The sequence below is a fragment of the Phalacrocorax carbo genome, chromosome 31 (genome assembly GCF_963921805.1).
Source record: "Phalacrocorax carbo chromosome 31, bPhaCar2.1, whole genome shotgun sequence".
NCBI classification, from domain to species: domain Eukaryota; kingdom Metazoa; phylum Chordata; class Aves; order Suliformes; family Phalacrocoracidae; genus Phalacrocorax; species Phalacrocorax carbo.
In genome coordinates, this window is record NC_087543.1 from 245,675 (window position 1) to 266,962 (window position 21,288).

The following is a 21,288-nucleotide window of genomic DNA, read 5'->3' on the forward strand; positions in this document are numbered from 1 at the left end:
GGTGATGGGGAGGTTTGGGGGGGGTCTCACCTGCGCGGAGCCCACCTGCCGCACCTGCACCCCGTGGCGCCAGAAGGCCTGGACGCAGCCGCGGACCAGCGCTGGGGCGGGGGGGGGGTCAGAGCCGGACACCCCCCAGCACCCCACTGCACCCCTCTGGCACCCACAAGCCCCCAGCACCCTCCCTTCACCCCCTTCCCCCCCCCCCCAGCACCCCCTGACCCCCCCAAGTTCCTTCCCAGCACTTTCCTGTATCCCAATCCCCCCCAGCCCCCCCCGATCCCCCCAGCGCCCTCGTTTCCCTCAGCAACCATCTGACCCCCCCACTCCCCTTCCCAGCCCCCCCACTCCCCTTCCCAGTACCCCCATTTCCCCCAGCACCCCCTGACCCCTCCATTTCCCCCCCAATACCCCCATTTGCCCCCCCAATACCCCCATTCCTCTCCCCAGCACCCCCTGACCCCCACCATTTGCCCCCAGCCCCACCATTTGCCCCCCAGGCAACCCCTAACCCCCCCACTTGCCCCCCCAGCACCCCCATTTCCCCCTGGACCCCCCCACACCCACCCACGGCCTCCACGGCCACGTCGAAGGGGATGTCGGGGGTCACCAGCCCCCGGGCGGGGGCTCCCTGCAGCGTCACCAGCTTCACGCTCCCTTGGGGGGGGGGGGGCGGGGGGGGGCCGGGTCAGCCCCCCCGGGACCCCGAGACCCCCCCCCCAGGACCCTCCTGGAAGCCCCTCCCCAGTCCCACCTCGAGGTGGCCCCGAGACCCCCCCCCCAGAACCTTCCTGGGACCCCCCAGCCCTACCTCGGGGCACCCCCGGGACCCCCAGCCCTGCCCTGCCAGGGACAGACAGACGGATGGACAGACGGGTGGGGGGATGATGGACAGACAGGTGGACAGACGGACAGGTGCATGGACAGACGGGCGGGGGGACGATGGACGGGCAGACGGCCGGACAGACGGGTGGATGGAGGGGTGCTGGACGGACAGATGGACGGACGGAGGCAGGACGGCGAGGGTGGACGGACAGACGGCCGGACTCACGGTCCAGCAGGACCAGCACGGTCTCGCTGTCCAGCTGCGTCACCTGCACGGGGCCGGGGCAGGAGGGCTCTGCGGGGGGGGCAGTGGTGAGGGGGGGCCACCCTCCCGCACCCCCCGACCCGGGTGAGGGGCCCCCAAACCCTCCCGCAGCCCCCCAAACCCTCCTGGGCCCCCCAAACCCTCCCGGGACCCCCAAATCCTCCCAGGCCCCCCCAAACCCTCCCGCAGCCCCCCAAACCCTCCTGGGCCCCCCAAAGCCTCCCGGGACCCCCCAAACCCTCCCGGGACCCCCCAAACCCTCCCAGGACCCCCAAATCCTCCCAGGCCCCCACAAACCCTCCTGGAGCCCCCCAAAGCCTCCTGGCCCTCCCAAACCCTCCCAGGACCCCCAAATCCTCCCAGCCCCCCCCCAAACCCTCCCGGGACCCCCAAATCCTCCCAGCCCCCCCCCAAACCCTCCCGGGACCCCCAAATCCTCCCAGGCCCCCACAAACCCTCCTGCAGCCCCCCAAAGCCTCCTGGCCCTCCCAAACCCTCCCGGGACCCCCAAATCCTCCCGGGACCCCCCAAACCCTCCCGGGACCCCCCCAAACCCTCCTGGCCCTCCCAAACCCTCCCAGGACCCCCAAATCCTCCCAGGCCCCCCCCAAACCCTCCCGGAGCCCCCCAAACCCTCCCGGGACCCCCAAATCCTCCCAGGCCCCCACAAACCCTCCTGCAGCCCCCCAAACCCTCCTGGCCCTCCCAAACCCTCCCGGGACCCCCAAATCCTCCCAGGCCCCCCCCAAACCCTCCCGGAGCCCCCCAAAGCCTCCCGGGACCCCCCCAAATCCTCCCGCAGCCCCCCAAATCCTCCTGGGCCCCCCAAACCCTCCCGGGACCCCAGGCTGCCAATGGACCCTTCTGGGTGGAATATGGGACCCCCAACACCCCCCAGGGACCCCCAGGCCTGGCACAGGACCCCCCACCTCCCCTCAGCTGGGATGGGGACCCCCAGTCCCCCAGGGACCCCCAGAGTGGGGACAGGCCCCCAAATCCCCCCTGGAAGTCCCAATCCCCCCGGACCCCCAGACTGAGCCCAAAGACCCCCAAATCCCCCTGGGACCCCACATCGCCCTGGGACCCCCAAATCCCTCAGACTGAGCAGAGGGACCCCAACTCCCACAGGGACCCCCAACTCCCCCAGGGACCCCAACTCCCACAGGGACCCCCAACTCCCCCAGGGACCCCAACTCCCCCTGGGACCCCCAGCTCCCACAGGGACCCCAACTCCTCCCAGGACCCCAACTCCCACAGGGACCCCAACTCCCCCAGGGACCCCCAACTCCCCCCGGGACCCCAACTCCCTGGGCTGCCCAGCCAGACCCCACCAGCCCCAATGGCCCAGGTCCCCCCAACTCCCGCCAGGTCCCCCCAACTCCCCCCGAGACCCCAACTCCCCAGGCTGCCCAGCCAGACCCCACCAGCCCCAATGGTCCAGGTCCCCCCAGCTCCCCCTGGGACCCCCAACTCCCCCTGGGACCCCAACTCCCCGGGCTGCCCAGCCAGACCCCACCAGCCCCAATGGTCCAGGTCCCCCCAACTCCCGCCAGGGACCCCAACTCCTCCCGGGACCCCAACTCCCCAGGCTGCCCAGCCAGACCCCACCAGCCCCAATGGTCCAGGTCCCCCCAACTCCCGCCAGGGACCCCAACTCCCCCCGGGACCCCAACTCCCTGGGCTGCCCAGCCAGACCCCACCAGCCCCAATGGTCCAGGTCCCCCCAGCTCCCCCTGGGACCCCCAACTCCCCCCGGGACCCCAACTCCCTGGGCTGCCCAGCCAGACCCCACCAGCCCCAATGGTCCAGGTCCCCCCAGCTCCCCCTGGGACCCCCAACTCCCCCCGGGACCCCAACTCCCCGGGCTGCCCAGCCAGAGCCCAGCAGCCCCAATGGCCCAGGTCCCCCCAACTCCCGCCAGGTCCCCCCAACTCCCCCCGGGACCCCAACTCCCTGGGCTGCCCAGCCAGACCCCACCAGCCCCAATGGTCCATGTCCCCCCAACTGCTCCTGGGACCCCCAACTCCCCCTGGGATCCCCAACTGCTCCTGGGACCCCCAACTCCCCCTGGGACCCCAACTCCCCGGGCTGCCCAGCCAGAGCCCAGCAGCCGCAGCGGCCGGGTGCCCACCAGCCCCCGGCCCCCCGCAGCCCCCCGCCCCGCTCACCGGCGCCCGCGTGGGCGAACCAGGAGGTGAGGGAGTTGAGGTTGATGGTGTGGAAGAGGACGGGGCGCGCGGGCGAGGGTCCGGGGCTCACCCCGATGCAGACGCTGGGGAACTCCTCGCCCGGGGTCACCAGCAGCTCGAACACCCGCAGCGGCGAGGGCAGCGGGAAGTCAAAGTGCTGGGGACACGGGACGGGGGGCGTGGGGACCCACCGCGGGGACATGGGGGGCGTGGGGACCCACCGCGGGGACATGGGGGGCGTGGGGACCCACTGCGGGGACATGGGGACAGGGGGACCCACCGCGGGGACATGGGGACAGGGGGACCCACCGTGGGGACATGGGGGGCGTGGGGACCCACTGCGGGGACATGGGGACAGGGGGACCCACCGTGGGGACATGGGGGGCGTGGGGACCCACTGCGGGGACATGGGGGGCGTGGGGACCCACTGCGGGGACATGGGGACAGGGGGACCCACCGTGGGGACATGGGGACAGGGGGACCCACCGCGGGGACATGGGGGGCGTGGGGACCCACTGCGGGGACATGGGGGGCGTGGGGACCCACCGCGGGGACATGGGGACAGGGGGACCCACCGTGGGGACATGGGGGGCGTGGGGACCCACCGCGGGGACATGGGGGGCGTGGGGACCCACTGCGGGGACATGGGGACAGGGGGACCCACCACGGGGACATGGGGGGCGTGGGGACCCACCGCGGGGACATGGGGGGGCGTGGGGACCCACCGCGGGGACATGGGGACAGGGGGACCCACTGCGGGGACATGGGGGGCGTGGGGACCCACTGCGGGGACATGGGGACAGGGGGACCCACCGTGGGGACATGGGGGGCGTGGGGACCCACTGCGGGGACATGGGGGGCGTGGGGACCCACCGCGGGGACACGGGATGGGGGACAGGGGTCGGGGGGCTGCTGGGGCAGTGACGGGGGTCCAGGGGCCGTTGGGGACGGGGGTCGGGGGGCTGCTGGGGCAGTGACGGGGGGCCAGGGGCCGTTGGGGACGGGGGTCGGGGGGCTGCTGGGGCAGTGACGGGGGGCCAGGGGCCGTTGCGGACAGGGGCCGGGGGGCTGCTGGGGCAGTGACGGGGGGCCAGGGGCCGTTGGGGACGGGGGTCGGGGGGCTGCTGGGGCAGTGACGGGGGGCCAGGGGCCGTTGGGGACGGGGGTCGGGGGGCTGCTGGGGCAGTGACGGGGGTCCAGGGGCCGTTGGGGACAGGGGTTGGGGGGCTGCTGGGGCAGTGACGGGGGGCCAGGGGCTGTTGGGGACAGGGGCCGGGGGGCTGTTGGGGCAGTGACGGGGGGCCAGGGGCCGTTGGGGCCGGGGGTCGGGGGGCTGCTGGGGCAGTGACGGGGGGCCAGGGGCCGTTGGGGACGGGGGCCGGGGGGCTGCTGGGGCAGTGACGGGGGGCCAGGGGCCGTTGGGGACAGGGGCCGGGGGGCTGTTGGGGCAGTGACGGGGGGCCAGGGGCCATTGGGGACGGGGGTCGGGGGGCTGCTGGGGCAGTGACGGGGGGCCAGGGGCCGTTGGGGACGGGGGTCGGGGGGCTGCTGGGGCAGTGACGGGGGGCCAGGGGCCGTTGGGGACAGGGGCCGGGGGGCTGCTGGGGCAGTGACGGGGGGCCAGGGGCCGTTGGGGACAGGGGCCGGGGGGCTGCTGGGGCAGTGACGGGGGTCCAGGGGCCGTTGGGGACGGGGGTCGGGGGGCTGTTGGGGCAGTGACGGGGGGCCAGGGGCCGTTGGGGACAGGGGTCGGGGGGCTGTTGGGGCAGTGACGGGGGGCCAGGGGCCGTTGGGGACGGGGGTCGGGGGGCTGCTGGGGCAGTGACGGGGGGCCAGGGGCCGTTGGGGACAGGGGCCGGGGGGCTGCTGGGGCAGTGACGGGGGGCCAGGGGCCGTTGGGGACGGGGGTCGGGGGGCTGCTGGGGCAGTGACGGGGGGCCAGGGGCCGTTGCGGACAGGGGTCGGGGGGCTGCTGGGGCAGTGACGGGGGGCCAGGGGCCGTTGGGGACAGGGGCCGGGGGGCTGCTGGGGCAGTGACGGGGGGCCAGGGGCCGTTGGGGCCAGGGGCAGGGGGGCTGCTGGGGCAGTGACGGGGGGGCAGGGGCCGTTGGGGACAGGGGTCGGGGGGCTGCTGGGGCAGTGACGGGGGGCCAGGGGCCGTTGGGGATGGGGGTCGGGGGGCTGCTGGGGCAGTGACGGGGGGCCAGGGGCCGTTGGGGACGGGGGTCGGGGGGCTGCTGGGGCAGTGACGGGGGTCCAGGGGCCGTTGGGGACAGGGGTCGGGGGGCTGCTGGGGCAGTGACGGGGGGCCAGGGGCTGTTGGGGCCGGGGGTCGGGGGGCTGCTGGGGCAGTGACGGGGGTCCAGGGGCTGTTGGGGACAGGGGTCGGGGGGCTGCTGGGGCAGTGACGGGGGTCCAGGGGCTGTTGGGGACGGGGCCGGGGGTCGGGGGTCCCTACCTTGACCAGCATGAACTTCTGCAGGGGCTGGTACCACTGGAGCAGCACGACGCCGGCGTCCAGCGCCCCGCACAGGTAGTGACACCCCGTCTGCCCGTTCCTGGCTGGGGGCACCCCGTCAGAGCCCCCCGGACCCTGCTGGGACCCCCCCCGGGACCCCCCAGGCCCCGCCCAGGCGCCCCCCAGGCCCCCCCCGGCCCCCCACGCACCCACACAGCAGGTCCGGCAGCCCTTGGTGTCGGGGATCTTGGTGGAGATGACGTTCTTCCTGGGGGGCGGTGGGGGGACACACACACACAATGGGGTCCCCTGGGGTGCAGCCGGACCCCGGCGTGACCCCCGTCACCCCCCAAATTCCCCCCCCCAACCCAGAACCTCACGTGTCCCCCAGGCTCAGCCCGGAGCTGGGGCGTCCCGATGTCTGGGTGGGGGTTGGGGGGGGGTCCCCTTCATCCCCCAGGCGGTAGGGTTGGGGGGCTGGGGGTCCCCCATTATCTGGGCAGCAGTTTTAGGGGTCCCCCCCGTACCTGGGCAGGAGGCGGTGGGGGGAGATGTGCACCCCCGGGCGCTGCTCCCTCTTGCTCTGCTCGTAGAGCCCCAGCAGACTGTGGGAGTAGAGCTGGGGGGTCTTCCCTGGGGGGCACGAGGGGTCAGCGAGGGGCCGGGGGTCCCAGCCCCCCCCAAGCCCCCCAAAATCCCCCCACTCACCCGAGACGGACATGAGGACGTTGCCAATGGAGTAGAGCCAGGAGGTGCGGCTGTGGTAGAGCTGGGGGGGTGTCAGGGGGCTGGGACCCCCCGGACCCCCCCAAGGCCCCCCCCCCGAACCCCCAGGGCCCCCCAAGACCCCCCCCAGACCCACCAGCTCCAGCGTGGCCTCAGGCTCGCTCTGGTTCAGGGTGAAGATCCCCTCCTCTGCTCCCAGGATGAGGTGGGGGTCTGGGGGGGACACGGGGTGAGGGGCCGCGTCACCCCAAGGCACCCCGAGGTACCTGAGGCACCCCAGTGTCCCCGGGGACCCCAGCCCATGTCCCCAATGCCTCCTCAATGCCCCCTGATGTCCCCAAAGCCCCCCAACATTCCCAGTGCCCCCCAATCCCCCCTGATAACCCCAATGCACCCCCCGACATCCCTAGGGCACCCCAGTGCCCCCCAATGTCCCCAGTGCACCCCCTGATGTCCCCGATCCCCCCAATGTCCCTGTGCCCCCCAACCCTCCTCAATGTCCCCAATCGCCCCCCGATGTCCCCAATCCCCCCATCCCTAGTACCCCCGATGTCCCCGATGTCCCCAATGACCCCCCGATGTCCCTAGTGCCCCCCAATCCCCCTCAATGTCCCCAATCCCCCCAACATCCCTAGTGCCCCCCAATCCCCCCGATGTCCCCAATGACCCCCCGATGTCCCTAGTGCCCCCCAACCCCCCTCAGTGTTCCCAATGACCCCCCAACATCCCTAGTGCCCCCCAATGCCCCCAACCTGCCCCCTGATCCCCCAATGTCCCTAGTGCCCCCCAACCCCCCTCAATGTCCCCAATGACCCCCCAACATCCCTAGTGCCCCCCAATGCCCCCAACCTGCCCCCTGATCCCCCCAATGTCCCCAGTCGCCCCCTGACATCCCTAGTGCCCCCCAATGTCCCCCATCCCCCTCAATGTCCCTAGTGCCCCCCAGTGCCCCCCAATCGATGTCCCCAGTGCCCCCCCACATCCCTAGTGCCCCCCAATGTCCCCAATCCCCCCCAATGTCCCTAGTGCCCCCCAGTGCCCCCCACCCGCCCCCCAACCGATGTCCCCAGCGCCCCCCCACATCCCTAGTGTCCCCGAGGCATCCCCGCGCCCCCCCCCGCGCCCCCCAAGCCCACCCTGGGTGCCGGGGTGGGTCCAGGTGGTGGTGGCCGTCACGTGCAGGGGACACCCATCAAACACCTTCCGGAAGAGGGAGCCCTCCTGGGGGGCCAGGGGGGTGAGGGGGGGGCAGGTATTGGGGTACACCCCCCCCACACCCCGGCCCCCGCACCCCAGCACTCACGTGTGGCCTCGGGGCAGCCCCCCCGTTGTCCGCAGGGACCTGGAGTGGGGGGGACAGAGAGGTCACGGGGGGTCGGGGGCAGCGGGGTGACAAGGGGGGGGACACACACACGGGGTGATGGAGGGGGGGGGCTCACCGCTTTCCGGATCTTCTCTGTCTTGGGGGGCAGCAGGGGGGGGTCCTCGCTGCAGGGCCCCAACCAGAGCGCAGGGTCTGGGGGGGGGGGGCGGCAGGGTCAGGGCACCTGCCCCCCCCCCACCCCGGGTTCCCCCCCCCAATGTCCCCGACCTACCTGAGCTGGCAGCCAGGGGCCCCCCCCGGGCGGGGGCCGGGGGTCCGAGCCCCCCCGCGGGGCCGCTGGCGCAGCGCACCAGGGCCGGGGGGGGCGGCTGCTCCAGGAGGGGCCCCCGGGGCCGCGGGCGGGGGTCTTCGGGGGGGGCCTCAGCCGAGCCCGTCCGGAACTTGGGCTGCCGGGGGGGACACGGGGGACACGGGGGTGGGGGAACGAGGGTTCAGATGGGGGGGCACAAGATGGGGGGTGCAGTTGGGGTGGGGGCCGCAGTGTGGGTTTCGTGCCCTCCACCCACCCACCCAGTTTGGGACTGGGAACCCCCAACCCCGCCTGAGGGTCCCAGGTCAGGGACGGCGGGTGTTGGGGTGTCCCCCCCGTCCCCCCCCCCGGGGCACGGCCGGTGTCGGGGGGAGGCGCTCACCTTGGGGGGCAGCGGGGGGGGCACGTCGTCCTCGGGCAGCGTGGCACTGGGGACAGAGCACAGCGTCGGGGGGGGGGGACGGGGGGGGTCCCCAGCTTGGGGGGGGGGGTCAGGGTTGGGGACACGGGACAGTACCTGTTGGGGTCACCGCGGCTGGGTCTGTGGGGGGGCAGAGAGGAGCTGGGTGAGACGGGGGGACATGGGGGGGCACGGGGGACCCCCTCCCTGCTCAGCGGGGACGATGCCCAGGGGACAGGGTGATGTCCCTGGGGGCGGGATCGGGGGGACAGGGGGGCATGGGGGGACAGGGGGGCATGGGGGTGCAGGGGGACATGGGGGGACAGGGGGACATGGGGGCGCGGGGGGACATGGGGACGCAGAGGGACATGGGGGGACAGGGGGACATGGGGGCGCGGGGGGACATGGGGACGCAGAGGGACATGGGGGGACAGGGGGACATGGGGGGACCGGGGGACATGGGGACAGGAGGACATGGGGGGACAGGAGGACATGGGGGGACAGGGGGACATGGGGGCGCGGGGGGACATGGGGACGCAGAGGGACATGGGGGGACAGGGGGACATGGGGGGACCGGGGGACATGGGGACAGGAGGACATGGGGGGACAGGAGGACATGGGGGGACAGGGGGACATGGGGACGCAGGGGGACATGGGGACAGGGGGACATGGGGGGACGGGGGGACATGGGGGGACGGGGGACATGGGGACAGGGGGACACGGGGACAGGAGGACATGGGGGGACAGGAGGACATGGGGACGCAGGGGGACATGGGGACAGGGGGACATGGGGGGACAGGGGGACATGGGGACAGGGGGACATGGGGGGACAAGGGGACATGGGGGGACAGGGGGACACGGGGACAGGGGGACATGGGGACAGGAGGACATGGGGGGACAGGGGGACACGGGGACAGGGGGACATGGGGGGACAGGGGGACACGGGGACAGGGGGACATGGGGGGACAGGGGGACACGGGGACAAGGGGACATGGGGGGACAGGGGGACACGGGGACAGGGGGACATGGGGACAGGAGGACATGGGGGGACAGGGGGACACGGGGACAGGGGGACATGGGGGGACAGGGGGACACGGGGACAGGGGGACATGGGGGGACAGGGGGACACGGGGACAGGGGGACACGGGGACAGGGGGACATCGGGGTTGGTATCACCCACATGTCGACGTCATCGTAGTCGTCGTCGTCATCGGAGGTGTCGTCCCTGCGAGCAGCCGGGCGTGAGGCCGTGCCCCTCCCCCCCCGGGTGTCCCCCCGCGTCCCCCCACTCCCCCCCCCCAATTCAATGTCCCCTCTGCGTCCCCCTCGGTCCCCCCGCCTCACCATGTGCTGCCCTCGAACCCCGTGTCCCCCCAGTCCCCCTGTGCTCCCCGTGTCCCCCATGTCCTGTGTCCCCCCAGTCCCCGTGACCCCCATGTCTCCCCAGTCCCCGTGACCCCCATGTCCCCCCAGTCCCCATGTCCCCCCAGTCCCCATGTCCCCCCAGTCCCCATGTGCTCCCCATGTCCCCCATGTCCTGTGTCCCCCCAGTCCCCGTGTCCCCCCAGTCCCCGTGACCCCCATGTCCCCCCAGTCCCCATGACCCCCATGTCCCCCTGTGCTCCCCATGTCCCCCATGTCCCCATGTCCCCCCAGTCCCCCTGTGCTCCCCGTGTCCCCCATGTCCTGTGTCCCCCCAGTCCCCGTGTCCCCCATGTCCCCCTGTGCTCCCCGTGTCCCCCATGTCCTGTGTCCCCCCAGTCCCCGTGACCCCCCTGTCCCCCCAGTCCCCGTGTCCCCCATGTCCCCCTGTGCTCCCCATGTCCCCGTGTCCCCCCAGTCCCCATGTGCTCCCCGTGTCCCCCATGTCCTGTGTCCCCCCAGTCCCCGTGTCCCCCATGTCCCCCCAGTCCCCGTGTCCCCCATGTCCCCGTGTCCCCCCAGTCCCCATGTGCTCCCCGTGTCCCCCATGTCCTGTGTCCCCCCAGTCCCCGTGTCCCCCATGTCCCCCCAGTCCCCGTGTCTCCCCAGTCCCCGTGACCCCCATGTCCCCCCAGTCCCCGTGTCCCCCCAGTCCCCATGTCCCCCCAGTCCCCATGTGCTCCCCGTGTCCCCCATGTCCTGTGTCCCCCCAGTCCCCGTGACCCCCATGTCCCCCCAGTCCCCGTGTCCCCCCAGTCCCCATGTCCCCCCAGTCCCCATGTGCTCCTCGTGTCCCCCATGTCCTGTGTCCCCCCAGTCCCCGTGTCCCCCCAGTCCCCATGTCTCCCCAGTCCCCGTGACCCCCATGTCTCCCCAGTCCCCGTGACCCCCATGTCCCCCCAGTCCCCGTGTCCCCCCAGTCCCCATGTCCCCCCAGTCCCCATGTGCTCCCCGTGTCCCCCATGTCCCCCCAGTCCCCGTGACCCCCATGTCCCCGTGTCCCCCCAGTCCCCATGTGCTCCCCGTGTCCCCCATGTCCCCCCAGTCCCCGTGTCCCCCATGTCCCCCCAGTCCCCGTGACCCCCATGTCCCCCCAGTCCCCGTGTCCCCCCAGTCCCCATGTGCTCCCCGTGTCCCCCATGTCTCCCCAGTCCCCGTGACCCCCATGTCCCCGTGTCCCCCCAGTCCCCATGTGCTCCCCGTGTCCCCCATGTCCCCCCAGTCCCCGTGTCCCCCATGTCCCCCCAGTCCCCGTGTCCCCCATGTCCCCCCTCACCGTGCGCTGCTCTCAGACCCCCCCACTCTCCTGCTGCAGCCAGGCTTTGCCGAGGACACCTGGGGGAGAGGGTTGGGGGGGGGCTGCAAACAGGGGAACCCCCCAGCACCCCAAGAGGACCAAGACCCCCCCAGAAGACCCCAGGCCCACCCAAATCCTTTGATGTCCCCCATGGTACCTCCAGCCCCCCACATTCCCCCCTCATTCCCCCCAGGCCCCCCCCCAGCACCCCCAGGGCTCCCCAGGGACCCCCACCCTTCCAGGGTCTTCCCCAGCACCCCCAGGGCTCCCCAGGGACCCCCAAAGCTTCCAGGGTCTTCCCCAGCACCCCAGGGCTCCCCAGGGACCCCTACCCTTCCAGGGTCTTCCCCAGCACCCCAGGGCTCCCCAGGGACCCCCAAAGCTTCCAGGGACCCTTCCAGCACCCCTGGCCTCCCCAGGGACCCCCAACTGCTCCAGAGCCTCCCCCAGCCCCCAATGTGGGGGGCCCCACGTACCGGCTGCACCATGGGGTCACTCTCCTTCCGCCTGCCGAGGCGGTGCACTGCGGGGACAGCGAGGGGACATGGGGGGACATGGGGGGCACATGGGGTACGGGGATGTGGGGACGCTCTTGGGGACAGTTTGGGGTCTGGGGGGGACACTCACGGTGGGGGCCGGGGTCACAGCGGCCGGCAGTGGGGGGGCGGTGGGTGGAGTGGATCCGGCGGGGCACGGGGGGGGGCAGCTGCAAGACCAAGGGGTGACGGGGGGCCCCGTGCCCCCCAGAGCCTCCCAGCGCCCCCCAGAGCCCCCCAGCGCCCCCCAGATCCCCCAGATCCTCCCAGTGCCCCTAATACCCCCCAGAGTCCCACCCTGTCCCCCAGAACATCCCAGTGGCCCCCACACTCCCCAGAGCCTCCCAGAGCCCCCCCGCGTGCCCCCCAGAGCCCCCCAAGAGCCTCCCACCTGCCCCCCAGACCCTCCCAGTAATCCCCAGTGCCCCTGCCCAGCGCTCCAGTCCTTCCCGCTGCCCCCCAGTCTAGTCCTTCTAAGAAACCCAGTGCCCCCAGTCCCCCTAGTCAACCCCAGCTCCCCAGAGCCCCCAGTCCCCCCCCAATATGCCCTGCATCCCCACTCCGGTGGTCCCAGTGCCCCCCCCCCCCAGCACTTCCAATTCCCCCCGGGGCCACCCCTCGTCCCCCCCAGTCCCATGCTCCTGTCCCTCCCAGTGCTCCCAGTTCCCCCCCGCCGTGCCCCCCGTGCCCCAGCCCCACCTCGGGCTCCTCCTCCTCGGGGTCGCAGCCCCCCAGGAGCCGCTCGGGGTCCCGGAGCTTTTCCAGCAGCTCCAGGGTGAGGGTCCGGCTCAGCCCCGGCTGGGCCACGAACTGGTGCTGGGGGACGGGGACGGGGGGGACAGGGGTGACATGGGGACAGGGACGGGGGCAGGGGGACGGGGGGGACATGGGGATGGGGACGGGGACAGGGGGCGTGGGGATGGGGGGACAGGGGGGACATGGGGGACAGGGGGGACATGGGGACGGGGATGGGGGCGTGGGGATGGGGGGACAGGGGGGACGGGGTGACATGGGGATGGGGACGGGGGCAGGGGGCGTGGGGATGGGGGGACAGGGGGGACATGGGGGACAGGGGGGACATGGGGACGGGGATGGGGGCGTGGGGATGGGGGGACAGGGGGGACGGGGTGACATGGGGATGGGGATGGGGGGCGGGGGGACAGGGGGACATGGGGGACAGGGGGACATGGGGGGACGGGGTTCATGGGGACAGGGATGGGGGTGTGGGGACGGGGGGACATGGGGGGACAGGGTGACATGGGGATGGGGACGGGGGGACAGGGGGACATGGGGGACAGGGGGACATGGGGGGACGGGGTTCATGGGGACGGGGATGGGGGTGTGGGGACGGGGGGACATGGGGACAGGGAGGGGGGGCCATGGGGACGGGGGATGTGGGGACGAGGGGGTCAGGGAGGGGATGAGGATGAGGATGGGGACGGGATGGGCACAAGGACAGGAGCGGGACCGGACAGACGAGGCACAGGGGTGCATTTGGGGGGGAGGGGGATGGGAGGGGGACCAGGTGGGAAGACTGGGGGCAGGTTTGGGGGTCCCCCGGGGGGGGGGGGGTCCCCGGTTGGGGGGGGGGCTCACGCTGAGCATCTTGGCAGCGCTGGGCCGTTTCTTGGGGTTCTTGGTGAGCGTCACCTTGACGAAGTTGTGGAAGGGGGGGGACCTGGGGGGGGGGGGCCGTGGTGAGGCTGGGGGTCCCCGCCCCTCGAGGGGGGCCCCGGCGCCCCCAGCCCCCCTCCCTCCCCCCCACTCACCACTTGGCCTTGTCCTTCAGCTTGGGGGGCTGGTACCCGCTCTTGGACATCAGGAACAGCACCCTGGGGCGGGCAGGGGGAGGGGGGGGGGTGTCAGGGGGACCCCTCCCCACCGGCGGGGGCCGGGGGGGGGCGGGGGGGGGTCCCTGCTCACCGCAGGGGGTGCACGTCGAACATGGGGGGCTGCAGCTCGGCCAGCTCCACGGCGGTGATGCCCACCGACCAGACGTCGCAGAGCTCGTTGTACCCCCCCTTCAGCTCCACCGCCGCCACCTCGGGGGCCATCCTGGGGGGGGCACGGGGGGAGCGGTGGGGATCCGGACCCCCCGGGCCCCCCCGGGCCCCCCCGGACCCCCCCTCACCAGTACGGGGTGCCGATGAAGGACATCCGCCGGGCGAAGGTCGCGCTGATCTGCGCCGCGATCCCGAAGTCGGCTGGGGGGGGGCGTGAGGGATTGGGGTCCCGCAGACACCCCCCCCGGAGGGGAGAGGACCCCCCACCCCATTGCTGCCCCAGGCATCCGAGGGCCCCCCAGCTTCCCCCAGCACCCTGGGCCCCCCAGAGCCCCCCAGTTCCCCATTGCCCCCAATCCCCCATAGCCCCCCAATTTCCCACTGCCCCCCATTCCTCACTGCCCCCCCCAGTTCCCCCATTGGCCCCAGCCCCCAGAGCCCCCCAATTCCCCACTGCCCCCCTTGCCCCCACACCCCCCACTTCCCCCCATAGCCCCCCGGTTCCCCACTGCCCCCCATGCCCCCACACCCCCCACTTCCCCCCATAGCCCCCTAGTCCCCCAGATACTCCTAATTCCCCGCTGCCCCCTGTGCCCCCACACCCCCCACTTCCCCACATAGCCCCTCAGTTCCCCACTGCCCCCATAGCCCCTCACACCCCCCACTGCCCCCCATAGCCCCCCGCTTCCCCACTGCCCCCCATAGCCCCTCACACCCCCCACTGCCCCCCCTAGCCCCCCGCTTCCCCACTGCCCCCCATAGCCCCTCACACCCCCCACTGCCCCCCATAGCCCCCCGCTTCCCCACTGCCCCCCATAGCCCCTCACACCCCCCACTGCCCCCCATAGCCCCCCGCTTCCCCACTGCCCCCCATAGCCCCTCACACCCCCCACTGCCCCCCATAGCCCCCCGCTTCCCCACTGCCCCCCATAGCCCCCCGCTTCCCCACTGCCCCCCATAGCCCCCCGCTTCCCCACTGCCCCCCAGCACTCACCCAGCTTCACCTCCCCGCTGTCGTTGATGAGGATATTGGCTCCCTGCAGCGACGGGATGGGGTCAGCGGGACCCCCCCGGCCCCCCCCGACGTGTGGCCCCCCCCCACAATGTCCCCCCACCCTTGTCTGCCCCCCCTTGCCCCCCCCTTTGTCCCCCCTACCTTGATGTCCCGGTGGATCTTGCCCTGGGAGTGCAGGTAGGAGAGCCCCTGCGAGGATGAGGATGGGGGTCAGCCTGGGGGGTGGGGGTCCCCGAGGGTCCCCGGGGAGTCCGGGGGGGTCCGGGGGGGGTGGTCCACCCACCTCCAGGGTCTCCCTGCAGATGTAAGCGATCTGCGGCTCCGAGAGGGGTCCCGTCACTGCGGGGAGAGGGGCTCAGCGGGGGGACTCAGGCCCCGGGGTGCCCCCCAAGAATGGGGGAACCCCAAATCTGGGGGGGGCCCGGGCGCCTGGGTCCACAGCTGGCTGCTGGGCGGGGGGGCGTCCGGCCTCATGCCCCCCCCCCCGTGCCTCAGCCGTCCCCCCCCCGTACCGTGGTAGATGTCCTGCAGAGACCCCCCCCCGCACAGCTCCATGCAGATCCACAGCTTGTTGCACCTGCGCGGGGGGGAAGGGGTTAACGGGGGGCTTGGGGGGGGGGCTTGGGGTGCCGGGGGGGGGCAGTTGGGGGGCACCAGGGGTACACGGGGGGGCTCGGGGAGAGGCTGGGGGCAGTGGGAGGGTTTGGGAGGGGGCTGATGGGGCTGGGGGGTGGTGTTTGAGCGATTTGGGGGGGGGGGTTGGGGGGTATTTGGGGGCCTGGGGAGGGTCGGGGGGATTTGGGGGGCTGGGGGGACTTGGGGGACCCTCACCAGCTGTAGCTGCCGAAGTAGGCGATGATGTTGGGGTGCTGGCAGGACCGGACCATCAGGATCTCCTGCTGCAGCGTGGCGCGGTCGTCGTCTGGGGGGGCAGAGGCTCGCGGGGTGTGGGGGGCACCCCGGGGGACCCGGGGGGTCCCAAGGGGTATTGGGGGGTCCCGGGGGGTCGCAGGGGGGTATCTGGGGTGTTGGGGGGACACTCGGGGGCCCCAGGGGGTGCTTGGGGGGTCCCAGGGGGAATTGGGGGGGCTCTCAGGACATCCCAGGGGACCCAAGGGGTATTGGGGGATCCCGGGGGGTCCCAGGGGGGTATCTGGGGTGTTGGGGGGACACTCTGGGGCCCCAGGGGGTGTTGGGGGCGTCCCAGGGGGAACTGGGGGGGCTCTCAGGACATCCCAGGGGACCCAAGGGGTATTGGGGGGTCCCGGGGGGTCGCAGGGGGGTATCTGGGGTATTGGGGGGGTATCTGGGGCCCCATCAGGTGTGGGGGGGTCTCAGGGGGTCTCGGGGTCCCCCACCGGGGGGTCCCTCACCTGCCTCCATCTTGACAACCTTGATGGCGGCCAGTTCGCCCGTGGCTTTGCTGCGGGCCTGGGGGGAGAGGGTCAGGGCCGCCCCCCAGTGCCCCCAGTGCCTCCCAGTGCCCCCCCAGTGCCTCCCCAGTGCCCCCCCAGTGCCCCCCCAGTGCCCCCTGTGCTGGGGCCCCATGCCTCCGGCAGCGGCAGCGGGGGGGTCCCCTGGGGCTGCGGGTACCGGCAGGAAGGGCCGGGCTGTGGAACTGGGAGCACTGGGGTGGGGAACTGGGAGCACTGGGGGAGCAGGGGGGCCCCGCTTGCCACCCCCACCCAAGGACCCCGGTGTCTGGGTGGGGATGTTGGGGGTCCCCAGTATCCCAGGGCTGGATTTGGGGGGGTCACAGGGGTCACACGCCCCCTCCCCACCCCAGGGCTGGATTTCGGGGGGGGTCACACACCCCCTCCCCACCCCAGGCCGGATTTGGGGGGGTCACACACCCCCTCCCCACCCCAGGCCGGATTTGGGGGGTCACACGCCCCCTCCCCACCCCAGGCCGGATTTGGGGGGTCACACACCCCCTCCCCACCCCAGGCCGGATTTGGGGGGGTCACACATCCCTTCCCCACCCCAGGCCGGATTTGGGGGGGTCACACACCCCCTCCCCACCCCAGGCCGGATTTGGGGGGGTCACACACCCCCTCCCCACCCCAGGCCGGATTTGGGGGGTCACACACCCCCTCCCCACCCCAGGCCGGATTTGGGGGGTCACACACCCCCTCCCCACCCCAGGCCGGATTTGGGGGGGGTCACACACCCCCTCCCCACCCCAGGCCGGGTTTGGGGGGGTCACACGCCCCCTCCCCACCCCAGGCCGGATTTGGGGGGGGTCACACACCCCCTCCCCACCCCAGGCCGGATTTGGGGGGGGTCACACACCCCCTCCCCACCCCAGGCCGGATTTGGGGGGTCACACACCCCCTCCCCACCCCAGGCCGGATTTGGGGGGGTCACACATCCCCTCCCCACCCCAGGCCGGATTTGGGGGGGTCACACGTCCCTTCCCCACCCCAGGCCGGATTTGGGGGGGGTCACACACCCCCTCCCCACCCCAGGCCGGATTTGGGGGGGTCACACGCCCCCTCCCCACCCCAGGCCGGATTTGGGGGGGTCACACACCCCCTCCCCACCCCAGGCCGGATTTGGGGGGTCACACACCCCCTCCCCACCCCAGGCCGGATTTGAGGGGTCACACACCCCCTCCCCACCCCAGGCCGGATTTGGGGGGGTCACACACCCCCTCCCCACCCCAGGCCGGATTTGGGGGGGGGTCCCCCCTTCACCTTGTAGACTTCCCCATAGGTGCCGCCGCCGAGGCGCTGCAGGACCTCGAAGTCCTCCTGGGGGTCACGGGCGGAGATGTGGAGGTGCCGGGGGTCCATGGTGCCCCCCTCGCCCCCCGACGCCCCCCCTCGCCCCGCGGCACCCCCAGCGAGGCCGGGTGGCGGGAGGTGGCGGCCCCCCCCCCCACAAGGCACCGCGGCGGAAGGGGAAACTGAGGCACGGCCCACGGGGGACCCAGGCATCCGGGCGCTGCCCCGCCCCCCGCTTTTGGGGGGCCCCTGTGCCCCAGCCCGGCCCCGCGCTAGGCCGCCGCCATCCCGCCGCTCCCCCGGCTCCATCCCAGTGCCCCCCACAAGAGCCCAGTTTGGCAGCAGTGGGGCACATCTGCCCCCCGCGACCCCCCTCCAATGCGCCCCACTGCTTCCCAGTGCCCCCCCCGTCTCACCCCAGTACGGCCGAGCCCGTACCCCTGTGTACCCCCCTGTAGGACCCCCCTCCACCCTCAGTACGGCCCAGCCCATCCCACTGTGAGCCCCCCTCCGCCCCAGTATGGCCCAGTATCCTAGTGCAAGGCTCCTTCCACCCCCAGTACAGCCCAGTCCACACCGGTACGACCCCCCTCCACCCCCAGTACGGCCCAGTCCACACCGGTACGACCCCCCTCCACCCCCAGTACAGCCCAGTCCACACCGGTACGACCCCCCTCCACCCCCAGTACGGCCCAGTCCACACCGGTACGACCCCTCTCCACCCCCAGTACGGCCCAGTCCATCCCACTGTGAGCCCCCCTCCACCCCCAGTACAGCCCAGTCCACACCAGTACGACCCCCCTCCACCCCCAGTACGGCCCAGTCCACACCAGTGTGACCCCCCTCCACCCCCAGTACGGCCCAGTCCACACCAGTGTGACCCCCCTCCACCCCCAGTATGGCCCAGTCCACACCGGTACGACCCCCCTCCACCCCCAGTACGGCCCAGTCCACACCGGTACGACCCCTCTCCACCCCCAGTACGGCCCAGTCCACACCGGTACGACCCCCCTCCACCCCCAGTACGGCCCAGTCCACACCGGTACGACCCCTCTCCACCCCCAGTACGGCCCAGTCCACACCGGTACGACCCCCCTCCACCCCCAGTACGGCCCAGTCCACACCGGTACGACCCCCCTCCACCCCCAGTACGGCCCAGTCCACACCGGTGTGACCCCCCTCCACCCCCAGTACGGCCCAGTCCACACCGGTACGACCCCTCTCCACCCCCAGTACGGCCCAGTCCACACCAGTGTGACCCCCCTCCACCCCCAGTACGGCCCAGTCCACACCAGTGTGACCCCCCTCATTGATACCCCCACTTTGCCCTAAGGGTGGCCCCAGTTTGGACCAGTTGGACCAGGCCCAGACCCCATGCCTGCACTGGGAAGGGGCGCGGTGGGCGGGGCCCGGCGGGGTGGGCGGGGCCAGGAGGGTAGAACCCGCCTCCGCCTCCCCAGGTTTCCGCGCTTGCGCACTGCTCTGTCGCCGCCCGTCCCGAGTCCTCCACCGTCCCGGCATACCCCGCGGCAGCCCCTCGCCGGAAGCGGAAGTTCCCTCGCTCTCCGTTTCCGGCGGCACCGGGTGGCCATGGCGCTTTTCGAGCAGATGCGAGCGAACGTGGGCAAACTGCTGCGGGGCATCGACCGGTATCGGCGGGCGGGGGGGCTCGGGGGGGCCCGCGGCGGGCGGCACCGGCGGGGGGGCCTCGGTTTGGGGGGGCGCGGCTCATGCGCCGCCGGTAACAGCGGGGGAATTGGGGGGGGGGGGGCAGGGGCAGGGAGGCAACGGGGAGGGGGGCGGCGGGGCCCGGGAGCACCGCGGGACCCGCGGAGAGGGGCGGAGGGGGCAGCGGGGCTCGGTACCGAGCGGGGAGTGGTAACGGGGGGGTAATGGGGTGGTGGTCGGTGGGGCGCGGCCCCCCTCCCCGCAGGTACAACCCCGAGAACCTGGCGACGCTGGAGCGGTACGTGGAGACGCAGGCCAAGGAAAACGCCTACGACTTGGAGGCCAACCTGGCCGTGCTGAAGCTGTGAGCGGGGCCAGGGGCACCGGAGGGTCGGGGGGGACACGACCGTGGCGGGGGGGCTACACCGCCTCCCCCTCCCCAACGCCCCCCATCTGCCCCCCACCAGGTACCAGTTCAACCCTGCCTTCTTCCAGACGACGGTGACGGCGCAGATCCTGCTGAAGGCCCTCACTAACCTCCCCCACACCGACTTCACCCTCTGCAAGTGCATGATTGACCAGGCCCACGTATCCACCCACCACCGCCACTAGGGGGGCTTGGGGGAGCACCCCGATCCTCCCCTGAATTTCCCTGGCCACCCTTGACCCTGCCCAGCCCACCCCCAGCCCCCTCTGCTCCCCCCCCCACTGCAGTGTGACACACCGGCTTCACTGCTTGGGACCCCTCCTCACCTCCCTCTTCACCAGGAGACCCCAATGTAGAGACTTGTGGGGGGCTGGTGTTGGGGGGCAGCTCTGGGCCCCTCTTCCCACATTTCCCTTGACTTCCCCGGCCCCAGCAGGAGGAAAGGCCCATCAGGCAGATCCTCTACCTGGGGGAGCTGCTGGAAACCTGCCACTTCCAGTCCTTCTGGGTGAGTCCTGGCACGGGGTGGGGGCACCCCAGATCTGGGAGGGGCAGGGTGTCCCCCCTCAGGGGTCTTAACAACCGCCCCACCCTCCCCCCTTCGGCAGCAAGCGCTGGATGAGAACATGGAGCTGCTGGATGGAATCACCGGCTTTGAGGACTCCGTGAGGAAATGTGAGGGGGCCCTGGGGGGTGTAGGGAGGGCTTGGGGGGGTCCTGGGGGAGTGTGGGGGGGCCCGGGTGGGGTGTTGGGGGGCCAGCAGCTGACGTGGGGTCTCCTTCTGCAGTCATCTGCCACGTGGTGGGGATCACCTACCAGCACATCGACCGCTGGCTGCTGGCTGAGATGCTGGGGGACCTCTCAGGTAAGGGGGTGACAGGGGGCCTTGGGGAGAGAGGGGCCAGGGGGTGGGGGCTGATGCCGACCCCCCCGCCCCGTGCCCCCCCAGAGGCCCAGCTGAAGGTCTGGATGAGCAAATACGGCTGGACGGAGCCAGAGCCCGGACGCATCTTCATCTGCAACCAGGAGGAGAGCATCAAGCCCAAGAACATCGTGGAGAAGATCGACTTTGACAGTGGGTGTCGGGCCGGGGAGACCCCCCTAAGCCCAGCGCCCCCTGCCCTGGGCTTGGGGAAGACCCCTCTGAGCCTGGGGTCCCCCCAGCCCAAGCCCCCCCCTCACTCACCTCCTTCTCCCACAGGTGTCTCCAGCATCATGGCATCCTCCCTCTGAGCCCCCCCTCGGCCCTCCCAATAAAGGCAAAGCCCCCCCCCGGTGCTGGGGGCCTTTGGGGGGGGGGTTCTGAGGTTGGCACCCCCTGCTGGGGGCGGGGCGTGGGTGGGACTCCCCTCTGTGGGGGTGCCCTGCTTGGGGGGTGGGACCACTGGGGCCAGAGTGTGGTCATGCAGAGAAGGGGCGTGGCTTCCCAATTTAGGATATTAATGTACCCACCTCCCTGGGGTTTGGGAGCACTGGTGTCTGTTGAGGCCACGCCCCCTCTTTCAGTGGCCACGCCCAGTTTATGAATATTAAATACGCCATCTCACTGTTCATGGCTTCAGTCTGTGTGGTCTGGGGGCGTGGCTTTGGGCTCATGAATATTAATGACGACGTCATCATCGGGCGCGGCGGCCGAAGGCAAAGAGTGGCCGATATGGATATTAATGAGGTGTCCCGCCCCTTCGTACCCAGGCGG

The 21,288-nt window shown here is 72.3% G+C and overlaps 2 protein-coding genes across 2 annotated transcripts in view; one reads left to right on the forward strand and one right to left on the reverse strand.

Annotated features, from left to right (window-relative positions):
* MAP4K1 (mitogen-activated protein kinase kinase kinase kinase 1) overlaps positions 1–17,774 on the reverse strand; it is an 18,731-nt gene extending 957 nt beyond the window's left edge. The window contains exons 1-31 of the mRNA XM_064437348.1: positions 17,467–17,774; positions 16,144–16,201; positions 15,602–15,692; positions 15,283–15,347; positions 15,054–15,109; positions 14,912–14,959; positions 14,750–14,792; positions 13,884–13,956; positions 13,676–13,807; positions 13,522–13,584; positions 13,349–13,430; positions 12,452–12,568; positions 11,844–11,922; positions 11,693–11,739; positions 11,196–11,254; positions 9,678–9,722; positions 8,615–8,638; positions 8,480–8,525; positions 8,059–8,233; positions 7,903–7,979; positions 7,767–7,805; positions 7,600–7,684; positions 6,600–6,676; positions 6,446–6,506; positions 6,265–6,370; positions 5,947–6,005; positions 5,738–5,841; positions 3,259–3,436; positions 1,052–1,120; positions 568–657; positions 31–101 (exon numbers count right to left, since the gene is read on the reverse strand). Of these exons, the coding sequence (XP_064293418.1) occupies positions 31–101; positions 568–657; positions 1,052–1,120; positions 3,259–3,436; positions 5,738–5,841; positions 5,947–6,005; positions 6,265–6,370; positions 6,446–6,506; positions 6,600–6,676; positions 7,600–7,684; positions 7,767–7,805; positions 7,903–7,979; positions 8,059–8,233; positions 8,480–8,525; positions 8,615–8,638; positions 9,678–9,722; positions 11,196–11,254; positions 11,693–11,739; positions 11,844–11,922; positions 12,452–12,568; positions 13,349–13,430; positions 13,522–13,584; positions 13,676–13,807; positions 13,884–13,956; positions 14,750–14,792; positions 14,912–14,959; positions 15,054–15,109; positions 15,283–15,347; positions 15,602–15,692; positions 16,144–16,201; positions 17,467–17,709 (2,562 nt within the window). The 5' untranslated portion in view covers positions 17,710–17,774. The remainder of the gene's footprint in view (positions 1–30; positions 102–567; positions 658–1,051; positions 1,121–3,258; positions 3,437–5,737; positions 5,842–5,946; positions 6,006–6,264; positions 6,371–6,445; positions 6,507–6,599; positions 6,677–7,599; positions 7,685–7,766; positions 7,806–7,902; positions 7,980–8,058; positions 8,234–8,479; positions 8,526–8,614; positions 8,639–9,677; positions 9,723–11,195; positions 11,255–11,692; positions 11,740–11,843; positions 11,923–12,451; positions 12,569–13,348; positions 13,431–13,521; positions 13,585–13,675; positions 13,808–13,883; positions 13,957–14,749; positions 14,793–14,911; positions 14,960–15,053; positions 15,110–15,282; positions 15,348–15,601; positions 15,693–16,143; positions 16,202–17,466) is intronic.
* A 1,218-nt stretch (positions 17,775–18,992) lies between these two features.
* EIF3K (eukaryotic translation initiation factor 3 subunit K) lies at positions 18,993–21,143 on the forward strand. Its single transcript, XM_064437384.1, has 8 exons — positions 18,993–19,145; positions 19,430–19,528; positions 19,632–19,752; positions 20,025–20,099; positions 20,200–20,266; positions 20,380–20,457; positions 20,542–20,667; positions 20,794–21,143. The coding sequence occupies exons 1-8, from the start codon at positions 19,087–19,089 to the stop codon at positions 20,823–20,825; spliced, it is 657 nt and encodes a 218-aa protein (XP_064293454.1). The 5' UTR covers positions 18,993–19,086; the 3' UTR covers positions 20,826–21,143.
* Positions 21,144–21,288: the final 145 nt, after the last annotated feature.

Bases quoted from the DNA above. Each gene is read 5' to 3' on its own strand.
- EIF3K (XM_064437384.1), top strand. From the start codon at position 19,087: ATGGCGCTTTTCGAGCAGATGCGAGCGAACGTGGGCAAACTGCTGCGG. The intron at 20,267-20,379 runs GTGAGGGGGCCC...CTCCTTCTGCAG, and splicing joins TGAGGACTCCGTGAGGAAAT to TCATCTGCCACGTGGTGGGG. The intron at 20,668-20,793 runs GTGGGTGTCGGG...CTTCTCCCACAG, and splicing joins GGAGAAGATCGACTTTGACA to GTGTCTCCAGCATCATGGCA.